Raw genomic sequence first — 17,029 nt, 5'->3', positions numbered from 1 at the left:
AGTAACTGCAAAATGTTCTTTTAACTGACTTCTAAATCTTAAAAGATATTTGGTGACAAACCATGTATCTAAACATTGATGTCCCTTTTCTAACAGTTGAGGTGGACCAGAATTTGGATAAAGAGTCTCCGGAGTACTTAGAGGCCTTGGCACAGGCCACAGAAGAGCTGGAGTTCTGTGTCAATCTATGCAAGTCCCGCGTCATGATGGTGACCTGCTTTGACATCAGCATGCCAACACCCGGTGCTCAGGAGGGACTGCGTGAAGTCGAAGTCTGAGGACAAAAGAAAGTCGAGGTGAAGAAACGAGGAAGTGAGAAAACAAAGGATGATGAAATGTAGCCGTCAGTTTATAGATATCACTGGAATGAAGAACAACGTGTGACAGAAATGAGATGAGACTGGATCTTTGCATGAAAACCGAGGAAATCTTAACCACCTAGCTACAGTGCCTCGTTGTCCAGGACATGTTTTAATGGCAGAGAAATGAAACGTGAGCACAAATGCTGTTGCCTGTGTGGCAAGGCAGTGGCCATCACTTACTCAAGAGTCAATGAACAACACCTGGAAGTGCCTTTTTTATTGTTTTGTTTTGAGTCATTATTTTTCATATGGTGCAGGTATCTTAAGCATACCTAAGCAAACCCTGAACATATTGCTTTTAAGAAAAATATTTTATATTGCATTGTATAGTGTATTTATATGATTATGTGGTGTGTACAAAAATCCTTTTAAGGGAAAAAAAATAAAGAGGAAAAAAGAAAAAGCAATAAGCTAATGTTATTGCGCTCCCAGACTTTGCCTTTTCTCTTGTTTCAAACCTCAGTCAGCATTTTATCCATGTTCATTCAGCCTCTTGCGCCTTATGTTAACTCTCTGGTTCTGTAGTTTTCTAGATTTTCAAACTGGACTATGTTATCTCATCAAGGACTGCATTTGCTGTTGTCACTCATCGCCTGCCAGCTGGCCTGTGAGAGCTAGCAGGGCTGAGTGAATGTTTTTCCCTCCAGTTGCCTTGATCAAAATGGGTCTCAGTGGATGCACTAAGGTAGAGCAGCAGTTATGTCGGGGGACGGGAGGGCTTATAGAAGCTGTGCTTGCCCATGTTTATCTCACTGAAAATGAGAGATTAAGCCAAAACATATCAATCAGAGGACCACTGTGATGGATAGTGAGTGATTATTCTTGATTCAGCCATTCTCTCTGGTGTCTCAGTACTGTTTGTGGTCATGCAACCCTGAGAGACTTAACCCTCCCTACCCAAGCCTATGAGGATAACATGATGAATGGTTACACTGATAGCAGTGCTCATCAGTGAGCCCAACAAGGCCTTGGACTGGGTGCTATCTGTAAACTGTAGAAAAACAAAGAGGCACAGATGAGATAGCACAAGTCTACTGGCATCTTATACAATACCTTCTGAAGCGCTACCAAGCCTCTATGCATTCCAATACATTTTCTGCAACTACTCTAAGAACCTCATTACTAACTTAAGGGCAGCAACACTGTTTGGTCTCTTTTGTCCCCTGTTCTTTTTTTTTTTTAAATAGGCAAATTAGCTAAGTTGATCCAGTGTCTCGAAACAAAGACTCATGAATGGTTAGCTTCCTGTGAACCGATGCAGTGGATAAAGGCAAATGATCGTGACATTGTTTTGGAAAATCAATCATGATATCAGCTCTTTGTAGCTGCCAGAATGTGCTTGTTATGAATCAAACGGCTGACACTGAGAGAACAAAAATGATTGGTGAAAATGATTGTTATGAAAAACAAACTGGCTTTGTTGTATTTTGGTATGTTTGATTTCTATATCTATGACAAATATGACTTTGTTTTCTTTCTTTTACAAAGATGTACTCTCTCAGGCCCTCTCTGAAGATGCTGCATGAGATTTTTTAATCATTTTTTAGAATGATTTCTACACCATTTTTACCATTTCAAAATTTTTTACAATAACTTCAGTTTTCACTAATGTGGGGTTAGACTCATAAATTAAATAACTATTACCAAACCAAGACCTTTTTCCAAGAAAATATTATATGTAAGGTCATATTTCATATCAAAACCCATATTTTCGAATATCTTTGTTTTTGTATAGGATTTTCGAACCCTCTGTATAAATGTATGATATGGCAGCTTGTGTTTTACTTTTACAGTACCTGTGAATAAAATGTTTCTTCTTACGGATTTTTCAGAGTTGATTTTTTTTTTCTTGGATCACATTTATTATATTCATGGGATTGTTTCCCCCCCACACACAGTCAGGAGGGAACCATTGTCACAAGGTAAGACGCCATCAAGGAGAAAACTTCATATTATTTCAGTTGTGCTTGGCTGTTTCTGTAAGTCTCCAATCTACCTGGGAAATCCAAACATTTAGATTTATGTCAATTATTCTCTCAGCAGTCTCCCCAAAAACAATTAAATGCACAGTCTACTGGCTCATATGTTGATACAGAATCTGATACACCTGACATTGGTGTAACTTGCTTTCTTTTGCACACCTTAAATTTCTGTGTATGCAAAAACAAGATTTTCATTTATTTTATGTAAAGTAGGCTAAATAGAACTAAAGGTGTTAAATTATAAATTCATTGTATTGCACAATGCGATTCTGAATTAACTATAAACAACTAAAGCAACCTTTTCCCCAGCAGATAAAACAGTAAGATCATCACCAGGTGTTACCAATGACATTAATTAAGGTTCTGTTCCATTTAGTGTAGCAGAGACTTTCCAGTGAGATATCATGTACAGTAGCAGCACCCTGACCCTGTTTGACCTGAATGGAACATAACCTTAATCAGTATCCTGTGTTTGCCCAAATATTTCATGTCAAAACGGCTGCTTTGAAAAAGAACCTCGAAGTATATGGAGGTCTAAAGGGCTAAAAAAAATACAGTTCACATCGTCTAATGTGGATTTTCCATCGTAATGGGGACATTGCCACTGACCTATCATTGACCACCACTGTACTGGGACGGCGGCAGAGACCTAAGACATAGATACTGCGAGACAAAGCCAAAACTTTGTGCACGGATAGATGCTACTAGAGGTAAGTGTGTGTGAGAATATGATAGAAAGAAGGCAATGTTTAATGATTGGACTGACGAGACAGCTAGCTTACACGTTTTCTAAGGTGGCTGTAGTTTGGAGACCTCCTAGCTAGCTTAGCCCTGTGCAACATTAGCAAAGGTCTAATCAGCCATATTAATTAAAAACACCTGTGCGCCCGAGCAATACATTGAAACCATTTATTAAGCGGGTGTTCTTTGAGGAGGGGTAATAGTGGGTAACAGTGAAGGGTAAGTTGGCTACTTTGTTACAATAGCTTCGCCACAGTTCAACCAACCAAAGAAGATGAATTTTGTAGCAAACTCAAGTGATTAGCATTGTCAACTGCTGTCGGTTACAGTGAGTGCTGGACTCAAAATGGGGTATCTATATATTAAAGATAGTCTTTAATTAAAAACCATAGCTCATAAACTCCCAAACAAAGTCCTGGATGAAGGCTTGCTCCTTGTATCTGCGAACTTGGATCAACAGAAGCAAATTGGTAAAACTGTTACCATGTTAATGTCTAGGGAATGAGATAAAAGGAGAATGTGCAGGTCCAGAGTGATTAAGTACTCTGTGTATCAGGAGGGCCTTCTGCTCAGTGTGATACATGAAGTCCTGTTGAGTATTATACTGGAGATGTGTGAATGTGTTCGGCTAGGAACCGAACCCTGCTGAGCAATAACATCTTGCCTCCTCCCTGTTAATTCTGTTTTCATCAAAAGCATAAGAGGTTAATTTGGCTGACTGGAAAGACCAGCTGGTCACTGTGTTTCAGATCTAATCATTTGGGTGGTTTTTGCTCTCAGCCTTAGTGGGGTTTTTTTGTGCCGCTCTTTGACACCTTGTGAAGACAGTCCCAGGCAGAGTTCGCTGTACAGGAGAATCAAAATCAAATGTGCCACTACACGTGATTTTGCCACATAAAATGTAGGATATTGTTTCTTTTTTAATTAGTATTCAGTTATTCTTCAGCCTGTAGTGATTTGGCAGACAGTAAAAGCCTTTTGACAAATCGCTGCAGAGCCTGTCAGCTCAGACTGTATCTCGTTGCTCTTAGGAAGTCGGTGTCTGAGTGGAAACAGTTGGCCAGGGCTGCTGCAGACGTCTGATGGCTGCTCTGTCTGTGCTGAGCACCGGCAGCTCCCATGTATCCAAGCCCACTTTGCCTCAGGGCTCTCATCATTAGCAGGGAGTTGGGTGTTGTATGAGAAATAGAAATGAGTTCACTGAAAAGTCAGGAGTCCCCCCCCCTCGTCCCTCTCTCTCTCTCACCCCAACCCAGCTCTGACCCTGAGTTTCTGTGTTGGAACTATACTCACTCCTCTCTGCGAGAGTTTTTTATCCAAAAGCAATCCCAATCCACTCCAATTCTCAGTCTGTTTGATATCTTTCCCCTTTATTCATGTCTTGCGTCTTTGTTTCCATTATCGTCTGTTCAAAGTGGTCAAACGGAGTCAGAGCATTTTGTAATTGAGTATTCTTTTGACACAAAGATGTTTTAAATCCTACAAATGGTCCAAATCTCTAAAAGAAAATGGCACTTCGATATTTTTTAATTCCTTTGGTTTTGTCATTCGTGACCGCATGTCTTCGGTCGCGATAAATGCTGATTATAGCTTCAGATATATTAAAGGGAAACAGGCTTTTTGAACCTTCTCTACCCGCCCTCCGCCTCTGCTTGGCTGCCTGCATCTTCCCTGTGCATTGTTAGTAGGAGCAGTTGCTCAGTTTTGGATTTACAGCTCTGCCGTCCCACAGATTGGTCTGTCTAAACCAAGCTTGCTCTTTGAAGAAGACCCATAAACCTGACCAAATGCTGCCACTTATTCTCAGTAATTAAAACAAGCTGCCGTGGAGAAAAGTCCTTAAATTATTAGAGGCTAGGCAAGATGCAAGTCCCACACACAGTCTCTCTCTGCTTGCACGATTGTGCTTCAGGGGGGTCGTAACCATTGACATCTCTATCCTCAAAACAGATTGCATGTGTGAGGAGTTTTGCACCACGACAGAAACCTTTTTAAGCGATGTAGTCCTGGAGGCTTTTCCCTCATATGTACTGTAAACTCAGGTTGGGTGGCCATACAAGTTCAACAACATGCCACTGAGCTGAGATAACGCTGCAGGCAGTAAATTGTAATTGTAATCCATAATGTGAAAGTGAATTTATTAGCCTTTTAGAGGCAACTTGAAATGATCTATCACTGAAGATTTAAACTTGTTTACTGTGTGTAACATAGCAGCATCAGGGGCAAGAGAGGCTGTGGAGCTAGCAAGTGTTGTCATTATAATCTGTAATGATGTAGACCATATACGGCTAATAATTTAACATACTGGTACGGACTGTAATGTGAATCATCTCCCTTGTTATTACCATCACTGAACGCCTCAAGTCGTCCTCCAGCCTATCTGCTTTGGACAGTAATGAGGAGCGGGATGTGGGTCATGAGTTCAAATGGCCTGTTGTGTGTTGACCTGCAAGCTGGCAAGGTAATGAGGTGATGAAGATGCACACGCACACCTACCCACACAGCCAGTCTCTGATGCTGTCTGACAGTGAGCTAGCAGTGTCATCCTATTACGGAGTCTGAAAGTGTTGGAGGGGGGAATGAGTCACAGGAGAGGTGGATGTTTTACGTTTTTACCGAGATGAAGCGTTACATTTTTAATGCTTGGTGTCATTTTCTCCACCATTTCACAGGACTTGACCAGGATTGACTACAGTATGTGATTTTAAAATGCTGGTTATTCATGCAACACTTTATCATGTTTGGTCAGTACATGATGCAGTGACCTTGTCAGAGAGTGATGAGGAGAACTACTTTCTCCAACACATGCACTGACCTTGTTGTATCTCTGCTCTTGTAGTCCCTTGGTTCAGATTGCTTGTAGATAACCACTGATTTACATAAAGGCTTTGTTTAGAAACACTGTTTTAAAATGCTTTTAGAATACTGATGTGAGGAGTTAATGCGCAATGAATATTCATGATTTAAAAAAAAGAGGTTCTACAATTGAGCAGAAAAAATAGACTGTGTAAAATCCTTGATTACAGCAATTGTTGAGTAGGTTGCAGTTCACTACAGTCAGGTTAATGACTTGGTGTTCTCCTGTGCAGGTTTTCTGTTTTTTCCTCTTTTATTTTTAAAGGTTTTAACTCTTTCAAAGATCCGCAAATTGCACTCAGGAGATCACTGGCTATAAAAAATTATTATTAAACATTATTCCCATAGAAGAAGCTAAATAATTCAATTCTAAAGAAAGCGCTCGCTGAGATATTGCTGTTAATTGCACAGTGAAACGGAATAGCCAGCCATTCCATCAGGTTGTATTCTCTTAACAGATGGGCAGGCGTGATGAAAAAGACCTTTTTAATTAGTCTGTCTGAAGACGTTTTCTTCATAACCGACAGCCCCCTCTACGTTTAAGTTTCAGTGGCCACCAGGCAGGCTCTTAGCTGGCTCACAGCAGCAGCCATCTGGTGGACAGCAGCACCGGGGCTACAGGGTGGCTCCCCACTCCACTGAGCCCACACGTAGCCCAAGGACACATGGAAAAGGCTCATGCTGACGGGTCTTTACTCTGTTTAATCGGATGCCTTTGTGCTCTATGTGGGGATCAGGGGTCAAACTAACAAACTACACACCAAGATGTGTAGTGCTGAAGAGGTAGGTCAGACAGAATGTGATGCTGTCTGTGTAGTAAAGGCTAAATGCAATTAACTGTGTTGAAATGTGTTGAGTGTGTTTGCCTATCCTACTCACTGCAATCATTCATATTTAAATGAACTCTTACATGAAAGATTTTATTTTTTAAACCCATAAGTGTAATATCGCCTTTTCTGACATTTTCTAAATGTTTCCCAAGTGACCCATTATTATTAAAAACGTATACCTATATATCTAGAATATAGTTAGAGAAAAATGACCACCTGCTGATTGCATTTTGAAAGGCTTGGAGATACTTGCATGAGTAGATTGCAGGACACATGATAAAGCATCTTCTTTCACATTCCGTTCACTACAATTGGCAAGTCATTTATCTTCCTTATCTTCTACCTGTTGTAGAGGGGCGTTTGATTTTTCAGGGCTTTGATTGCTTTCTCAGAAACCCTGCATGCAAGCTGCCTACGTTTATATATTAAAAAAAGAAAACTGGCATTCTGCACACAAACAACCTTCAAGTGTGAGCAATCCCTCTATTGTAGTATCTTAACACAATATGTTCTTGATTTGTTTGCTGACTTTAGAATTAAAACTACAAAAACACCAAATTGTAGTGCTGTGTGCAGGCCTTAAACAACAGGAGATGTGTATGACAAGAGTCCAACTATAACTGTTCTTGTATCTAGATGATAATTTGAAACTTTCAAGAAATAAATTGATCCAGTGTCTACACCCTAGAAAAGGATGCAGGGTGTACATCAAACCGTATTGTACACTAATCACACGAGCTTATTGCATGACATACAGTCAGTGATGGGTAGAGTACAGACAAGTCATACTCAAATACACTTACTCCCATAAAAAATGACTCCAGTAAAAGTGAAAAATTACCTGGTTAATAAATTACTTGAAGTATAAGTTACTTTCCATTTTCATCTTTTAGGGTTTGATTACTACTGCAATTATGAAAGTAATGTTAAAGGTGACATTGTCAGGTTAACTGCTTTCTGAAGCACACCAGTTTAAACGCCCAACAGGCCGCTATCTGCGAGATAAATAAATATTTAAAAAAAATGAACAGCGCCAATGTTTCACCTACAGTATTTGAAACTTCCTTCAATGTGCTTGCAGAAGTTAGAAGAGGAGTTTTTAAAAGTGGAGATCTTGGTATTTTTTGGGAGGCACAGCAAGCACTTCATGTAACTGTTATCTTTTTTTAGATTCTGGCCAGTGATCCAGGGATTGCCGCTTGAAGCTGCCTCTTGTTCAGGGATCACTGTCATATGCAGCTAGCAACTTGGCATCTGCAGTACAGGTACTCCTCGTGCACTCTCCCCCCAAGAGTCTCCACATTTAGAGCAAACTAATTGTAACAAAGGTAAAATACAGATGTAGTGAAGTGTAAAGGTAGATTACTGGTTCAAAAATATACTTGAGTATATTTTACTTGTGTGTTACCCACCCATGCATACAGTATATGTGAATGAAAATCTGTGCAGCTCTTGGTTTGGTTCAGTTTTCTCATGCTTGTTAAAGGCAGAGGTGAAAGTTCTTGCAGTCTAATGAGCATTTTGCTGCTCTTATATATTGTTATATGTTACACTCACTCCTTTTTGTATTTTTCTCATAATTGTGATACCATTTGTTTTTACTGTGACTAAAGATATAATCAAATGTCTAGTCCAGCCTCTGGGTTAATCCACCAATTAGGAAAAACCTTGTTCCATCCATCATGCTTTTGTCTGCCCCTCACTCACACCTTTTTGATTATGTGTGCTGTTTTCATTTACACATGATGATGATGATGATGATGATGATGATGATGATGATTATAGCTGTGAGGGTTTTTTTTTCCCCTCAAGCATTTCAGCAGTGAGGGGCCCCTCTATTATCAACACGGAGATACAGTGTATTGTCTCATCAGACAGTTTGAGACACAGCACAGTGGTGACAGCCCAAACGCTGTCTTTGTATTCCCTCTCAGTCTCCCAGATTAGAGCTTGATTGGTGCAGGTTGCTGACAGGAGGCTGTCAGTGGTTGTGATGTCTGAAGTGGAATATGTGCAATTGAAGAGGTTAATTACACAACATTTAAGACCCTTCTTTGCCTCACCATTCATACTGTAGCCAATCACATCTAAGACGCTTGCTAATCAAAAGTAGGCTGGCAGCTCTGCGCCCTGGCAACAGTTGCCGTGATGGCGGCTCGTCTGGCAGGGAGCGCACGTCCTGCTGTTTGCCTATTTGAGTTGGTTTGCATGCTGGTACGATCCCCCCTCTCTTTTTCTGCTATTCATTCATCGCCAAAAGAAGGTGGGGAATAAATGTGTTCTCTGAATTACTGATGGAGTGGATCATTCTTACTACTTTACTTACTGTCTGGTTTGTGCTTCATTAAAGCTGACAATCATGTTAAAATAGAAACAATTTGTCTACTATTCAAGTAAACAATGTAGCAGAGAATACTCCAATGCCTTAGAAATAGCTACGCAAGCTATTTTACTATGCTCTTCAAATGTCTTGTGTGTTCAAAACCTATTCAGAAAATATGTCTCCTATAATTTAAATTTAAATCAGTTCAGATTTTATAATCTGCCTCTTGACTAGTGCATACAGGTGTGCCACTGCATTAGAACAAGTAGAAACAGGTGAAGCAGAGAGGTTCAGTTTCAAGTAACAAACTTTGAGCCACAATGAGAGATGGCATTCTCGCCTGCCCCCCTTCTGTGCTAACACGAAGACCCTCGTGTACAGCTCCAAATGTATGGTCGCCACCGGTCGCTCCATGTCAACAACATCGTCACTTGCCCGCCTGAAATCACAACTCCAGCTTTCATCTCGTTCACTTTAGAAGTATGACCTCTTTGACCTGTCAGACACACGCATTCACTCTTGTCACACCCTGTAGGACCTCTCACCACTGCAGTAATGAGCAGAGCTACTGAAACACAGTATAGGCTTTTGGTTGAGAGGGACAGAGATCATGAGCACACTAGGAGGAAACTTGAATTTTAGTTCTCCTTCTAAACTGAAATCTTAAGTGATGAATAACCTATTATGCTAGTGTGTGCATGCAAAGATCTCAAGATATCAAAAGATACATGGATGACTTTTTTATTCTACAGGAGGACCCTGCTAATTTTATTTTATGATTATATTATTCTGCAAAGCCGCATATGGGAGATCGTATGGTTATACAGATTCCCAAAGGTATTAAAATCACAGAGACTAGTAACCAGCCTCCTTTTTTATGATCGGTATCATAGAATGAAGCAGTCTGTTTGGTTAGTTGTCATATAGTGAGAATCATTTTTACAACAAAGTGCATATTTTATATTGCGTGCTGTGGTGCAAGAAAGTAATTTGACTTTGGTCCTTGTTGTTAAAGTAATGAAACTGGATGGGAACCCCTCTGAGGATGGAACAAAACATAATGTCATTGACAACACTCTGCCTCTTTCTTTCCCAAATGAAGCAACAAGACATTGTTCTGAATAGCAGCGTTGAGATTATTTCTGGTGCCAATTTCCCCAAGGTAATGTTCATTGTGTTTTAGTATATGTTGTTCCATAGCAACTGAGATGAAATGGTTATTGATTTGCTCAGGAGCAGATTAGGCCTCACCCTGGAGTATCCATGCAGTTCTCTCTGCACTCCCTCTGTTGCGCTATGAACAACCTTCAACAGATATTTCTTCCTCCTCTTTAATTACCACTGGTTACCTGAATGGCATGGCATACAGAGAGCTGCCCTCGTAATTAGCTGTCAGCTGTTTTAAGGCACAGCTCATTGATTAGGTCATGATCGCTAATAGGACGTGAAATCCTGCAGCCTTCTCTATTGATGTAGACAATGAATGGAGGTTTTAAATCGCCACCTCACCTCAGAGTTAAATGCTTAAATGGGAAAATGTGTAATAACAGTGTTTTCCACATTGGAGCCAGGAAAAAAATGTTGTGCTCATCCTGTTTCATCATCTTCTCTGAATCATAATCACTGACTATATACTGTAAAGTCATTAACTCTAACAAAGTAATTAATTTATGCGAGTTTAAAAAAGAAAATATCTGGGGGACCCACCACTTTAGGAGAGATGTGCTTACCATGCTGATTTTTAATATGGAATTAGTAATCCGTGTTTGGCTGATCTGTTACCATTTGGTGCAATAGGGGGAATTCCTCCAAGCTGGCTGACAGAGTTTTTTTAGGGTCGATATTGAGTCTTATTGTCCAAGTTACACTCGTCACAAACTGCAGTGGTACATCCTTAAGTCTGGCTTTGCATTTTGGAGGACTGTGTTGTGACTTTTTTAGTATTTGCAGGAAAATAATTCAAAGGGGACAGAAGATCTTTTATATCCATATGCATTTTGCCTCCTGCTACACTCTAAGAGAGATCGTCTTGGGACAAGGACTGCTGCAAAATGGGGAAAATGCATATTAGCTTCTGATTAAGTGTCCATCTAAATGATAGAAATTGAGAAAATGCTTAAACTACACTGGTGCTTCTTTTAGATTTTTGCCCATATTGATAATTAAAAATAAACACCACTAAATTCCTAGATTTAAAAAATAATAATAATGTGAGGTGAAAGTTTGGCAGTTGGACATTAAATATCCAGATCTCAGCATGTTGTTTCTCTGTTCATTTATAATAATTGATCTCCTCTCTGGGAATGTGACATGTCTGGATGAACAGGTGGGCCTGTGCCTACAGGCATGTGAACTCGAGACCTCAGCCGCTCCACCATCCCGACTTTGTGTTTGGGAGACTTTTGGCGGACGTGCGGCAATCCCTCCTCCTCCCTCCATCTCCACAGCTCCCCTAACACAGTTGTTCATGAATATGGATGGCAGGCAAGGCTCCCTGGCATCATTAACGTGCCACAAGCCCATATAAATCACATCACCATAAAACCTCCAAATGCTCTAACGAAGAATGTAACATGATAACAACCGGCAGAAGTCAAGAAGACAAACAATTGTTGAGAAGAGAAACACTGAGTTCTTGGTTAGTAGCTTGTATGGCGATTTTGATTGGGTCCTATATTACTCTGCAGTTGTGTAGTGGTGTTAACAGCCTCAAACATCTCATGTGACAAGGCTGGATGCGGTTACATGCACACACAGTTTATCTTGGCTGAGATGTTGACAGGCACTCATGCACAGCTGCAAAAGACCTAGAAGACTCTCCTTTCTCAGCATGGGGAAGAAAAGCTCTGACATCTTTTCATTTTGAAAAATGATTAAACTCTGTTACCACTTTTGTTGAACCACTGTACTAGAGGGACTGCAGGGTTCACCCTGAGATGTTTGAGTACGATGGTCAGAGTCTACAGAATATAGAATGGATAGTTTCTATCAACTGAATAGTTTTTGAACGATGATTTGAACATTTGTGTGTGTGCGTCTCGTTTGTTCTTGCTTTCTATGGAAAGAATGGTGGACTAAAAGCAAAATACATGTAAATGGCACAATCAGCAGCTGGACTCTGCACTGAGGGCATTTTGACAATCTGTTGGCAGTCAGCCTCATCCTTTCTAATAAAGCCACACATACAAATGCTGTGTATGTGTGTTGCCTTTTAAAAGACTTGCAAACCATCTGTAGTGTTCTTGAATTGGAACCTTTATGACTTAGGTTTGGGATACACATGAACATGCCTTGTGTTTCCCTAGGCCATGTTTAGACCAACAATAGCACTGCGTCAAAAAAACAGGCTCATTCTCTTTCAAGGAGACCACTGAAATGGCAAAGCAGAGTTGTTACTGCAGAGGGCTCCAGCAAAAAAACAAAACAGGGTTGTCCATCAAAAAGTTCCTCTGGTTTAATTTTTAACTTTTGCCTCACTACACTGCAACATCAGTCATCCAACCTTACTGGGTATAGCTTGTAGCATGTACTGCAGTGAGCTCTGTGTTGCAGTTGTAACATTTTATACAAATCACAAAGCTCTTTGAGGCAAATGTGTGATTTTGGGCAATATAAATGTGAAACTATATAATTGAGTTTACATTCTAACAGCTGCCAAATAAAAATGTTTACGCTCCATTTGCAAATCTCGTTCACAAAATGAATGGATAGTTGTATAAAAGCATTATGTCACTATGACCAAAATCACACACTAAAAATAAGTAGCACTGATCCTTTATATGCTGACATTTTTTTTTTTTTTATGGACATGGGGAACTAACTGCAGGGGGACTTATTCTCTGCACCACAAAAGAGAACACAGTGGCATGCCTGATATTTTTTCCATGACAGTGCAGCCCTGCAAGCATCAAACAGGCCCCCATACCCAAAAAGGAGGTGCTTTGAGTTCCACTTTTTGCTGTGTTTGATGAGCCAGTCTTTCCCCCAAATCCACATATGAATATGGAATAGCAGGGCATCGACGAGGCAGGCAGGCATCTCCTCTCTTCTCAGAGTAACTTCAGGCGAGGTTCCTTGCGGGGGCTCTGGAGTGGATTCTGGGGGGCACCACAATGCCAGCCTTCTTCACAAACCTGGCACTTTTGTCTTCGGAGAGAAGCCATGCAAAATTCATTGTTTTCACCCTGCAAAGGCAGAGGGTGGATAAATGTTTTTGAAGAGTATGTGTAGGGAGGAAGGAAGGAGAAGAGAGGAATAGTGCCCTACTGAATCTGGAACATTTTTCCTTTCTTTCTCTCTCTCCAATAGCAATGCAAGGATGATTCAAATCACTGTACTGATCTCTCCCTCCCTAATCAATCGAAGAGTTATGGAGAATTATTCAGTAAGATTGTACATGATTGAACATGTGGCAGCAACACTTTGATCTTTTAATGAGATAATTCATACAAGTGGAAGTAGTTACAGCAGCATTTCCTCAGCTCCCCTTGCATTTTACATTTAAAATAGTCGTGATTTGAAATCTATTTTTTTTTTTTTTTTTTAGCTCTAACATCTATTGAAACATAACTTAATACTCAAACTGTGATAGATATTGGACAGCGCTACAATTATCCCTCCAACAGCTGCACAAAAAACAGAGGAAAGACTGAATAGAGTTGCAATTTTATTGTCAAATTCTGTAACCCATGTAAAATGAGTATTGATGCTCTGAAGTAGAATTCATTATCAAGTCAAATAACTTTAAATTGGACCTGGTCCAAATCTACAATATATTAGTGCATTCTTTAACATTCCTGTTGAGTGGCTCCACTGTAATGAAGCAAGGATTAATTGCTGATTAATGCTAAACATTCCATTGTAAAGCGGCTGTAAAGCCATGATAAATGTTTTATTTTGATCCAGCAATTTTGTCACCTTAGTTTCATGTCTGATGGGGCTCTGATTTCCTCAGGGACTGTGCACACCAACAAATCATCCATTTGGAGCTGTGGAAATCCAGGCAAAATTTGCTGAAAACGATAGCCTATAACTCAATTAAGCCAACTTTAGAGCAATACTCTCCCACTTCATACAGAATTAGATTAACAGTACCCGAATGCTGATATTAACCAAGTGATATAATTACAACTACAGGTTTGGTGCTAAAGCAATTATCAAGCTGAGTGAATATTCCCAAATCTGATTAGTAAGGTGAACTTCAACCCCTCTGGAGTGAATAAGACATAATTTATCCATAAAGAGCCTGGCTACACCTCTCTTTGCCTTTGACTTGTCTTTTAAAGTAAGATTAATATTCAGAGATCTTTTATTGACATCCCCTTAAACCTACCTTTGTCATAACCTTCCCTCACACGCTGTAACTCATTCTGTAAATGATATCTTTCTCACCTATTCAGAAATGAATCTGGTCCATAGTTATCTGATGTCGACAGTTGCTTCATGGCCCTGATTTTAGCTGATATTTGACTAAATCCCAAACTGAACCAGATTAAAGGAAAAAAAGAAGCAAAACAAGTCAAATTGTTTATCATGGCATGTTTTTTTCAGGAGTGGCCTATTATTTATTGAAGAGGTGAGCAAAGTCTTGTTTTGGAGCAAGAGGGATGATGCCCCTTGGACACAGGTCATTATTACTGCCCTAGGTTAGGATTATGGAGAAGCTAATGCTAGGATATGCAGCGGGATGATGATGTGGGTAGAGAAAGGTTGAGCACAGATTGACTCCTTAATGTAATTATACCCACTCAGGGGAGAGAAGAAGACAGAAGTGGGCTGGGGATTTGAGAGAGGGATGTGACAGCCTCACAATAGAGAGCAGAGGAGTGTCAGCAGACCTGTCTCTCAGGGTTGAGGGTCGTCCTCATGGCCTCGGGCGAGCCACAAGAGATTAAAACACCCTGGCCGTCGGGCCTGGAAACAGCACACCCAAACACAGGACACAGGCGCTGGAATTAGAATAATGGGACATGAGGATGAGCCATATGATTCATTGTTATTCCAGTGCTCTGCCTTTGCTTTAAGCGCATCCACCGGGTTGACTTCCATACAAATTCTGCAGCCTGCTTTCGTCCCACTAAATTTAAGCAAAATTGTGAATGTGAAAGTGTGTGATTGATGCATAATGTTTTGCAAGACTTTGGGCAAGGCTTGTTATTTCTGCCAGGTGTGATTTCTAGCGTAGACAATGTAGCTTTTACTTCTTCACATGCAATCACAGAATGGATTGCCCACTCTGGAGTTGGCACTCCCTCACACAGAGAAAGAAAGAGAAGGGGGGAAAAGAAAGGCCCTTTGATGAAAGGACTGAACCCAACCCCCCCACTCACACTCTTTCCCTCCCTCCTTCTCTTCCTTGCCCTGTGGAGTTAATCTGGCAAAGAGGAGGCAGCATCAGCCAATTTACACAAGCAGCAGCAGCTTTTTTTTTATTTATTTTTTATGCTGTGCCTTCTCCTTCGCTCGCCTCGCCTCTGTGTCTCCACCCCCATCCACCTCTCTGTTCTTTGTGTGTACGCTTGTTTTCCCATGTTTGTGTGCACGGTGTCTGTTATTCCGCATGCATTGGGCGGTGGAATAATATCATGTACAGTTAGGTGAAAGACAATCCAACCCCTGAGGCTGGCAACACCTGCCTCATACAAGCTGTGCAGCTGAGGTGTCATGGCACAGGTATCACCACCTAGCTTCACCCATCCTTATGTGCCCCCACTGGCTGTGCAGTCTGTCACGTCTAGTACCCGCCTACCTTTACTTTTCTTTGTTAGTTTCCATTCTGTCTCCATTCTGATAAAGCCTTTTGTAAATGCCTTTGAACAAAGGTTAGAAAATGGATTAAGAGTTCTCCACGATTGAGCCCCACCCTCCCAACTCGCCTCCGTACACGCACACTGATTTCAGATGAGCATCCCTTTTGGGCACCTATGCATATCAGACTCAGCTGTGCCCCTGTAAAAGAGGAAACAAAAATTTCAAAACATGTTTTAATTACCAACTGGGCTTAAGTAAAATGAATAGCCTGAATGCCGCTGTGTGTTTTATTCACATCATGGTGGATGAATGTGGGCGTTAATCAACAGTGTTTACTATGTCCATCACTGTGTCTGGACTGTAATTACCTAAACACAAACTATGTTTTTTTTGTTTTGTAATGGTATTAGTCATGCTGTTGAGAAGTGCTTGTTTCTGCTTCCTGCTCTAATGTGTTCAATAAATTCTCTGGACACACTGATTCTCTTGCAGTTTGGAAGCGGATCCAAACCTTGTGGCCCATTGGTTTTTCTCCACCAGGCTTGCCCAGATCAATTCAATCAAAGTTCATCTCAGCCGGACGTAAATTATTTAATGAATGGCATCTGGGTGTGTGGCTGTTCATGCATCCAAGCTGTGATGGGAATGGGAACTGAAGGGATATGGGATGTTATTTTTTATTAGTGCCACCATATCCTTAATATTTTGAGGCTATGTATTCCTAACCTGTACACTGATTTGTCTGGTGCATTATCCACGGTAGCAGTATTTATTGTTTTGGCTCAATTAGACCAATGCTGGTTGCCCAGGAAACTTTAGTGATGTAAATTTCGAATTTTCTTAAGAGAGAGCTCTTATAAATCGTGCAGATTATTTTTGTTTTCCATGTTGTATTTTTGTGTAAGCAATAAAAAAAAAAAAAAAAACTCAGTGACAATGTATGGATCCTGATGTTATTAAAGTTCTTTACAATACAATACTTTCTTTTGAATTTGTAGGTCTGCCTCTCCTAAGCAGTTGGTCAAAGGTGAAGGAGAGCAGTCTCATTCTAATTTACACAATGATGCATCAGCACTTCGTGTGCCCCGGGTCAATATAAGTCTGCCACCACCTCGTGCAGCCTGTCAGAGTCAATAGACTGGCTGACATGACATGTCCTGCACCAGTGATTGAATTACTAGCCAT

The 17,029-nt window shown here is 40.6% G+C and overlaps 1 protein-coding gene across 1 annotated transcript in view; it reads left to right on the top strand.

Moving 5' to 3' along the window:
- kif26ab (kinesin family member 26Ab) overlaps positions 1 to 2,186 on the top strand; it is a 65,297-nt gene extending 63,111 nt beyond the window's left edge. The window contains exon 16 of the mRNA XM_035673721.1: positions 97 to 2,186. Coding sequence (XP_035529614.1) covers positions 97 to 278 — 182 coding nt within the window. The 3' untranslated portion in view covers positions 279 to 2,186. The remainder of the gene's footprint in view (positions 1 to 96) is intronic.
- The last annotated feature ends 14,843 nt before the right edge of the window (positions 2,187 to 17,029 follow it).

The sequence above is a fragment of the Morone saxatilis genome, unplaced genomic scaffold (assembly GCF_004916995.1).
Source record: "Morone saxatilis isolate NCDOM2014 unplaced genomic scaffold, NCSU_SB_2.0 Contig3, whole genome shotgun sequence".
Taxonomy (NCBI): Eukaryota; Metazoa; Chordata; class Actinopteri; family Moronidae; genus Morone; species Morone saxatilis.
Note: the sequence above shows the minus strand (reverse complement) of the source record. Positions and strands in the feature narration are given on the sequence as shown.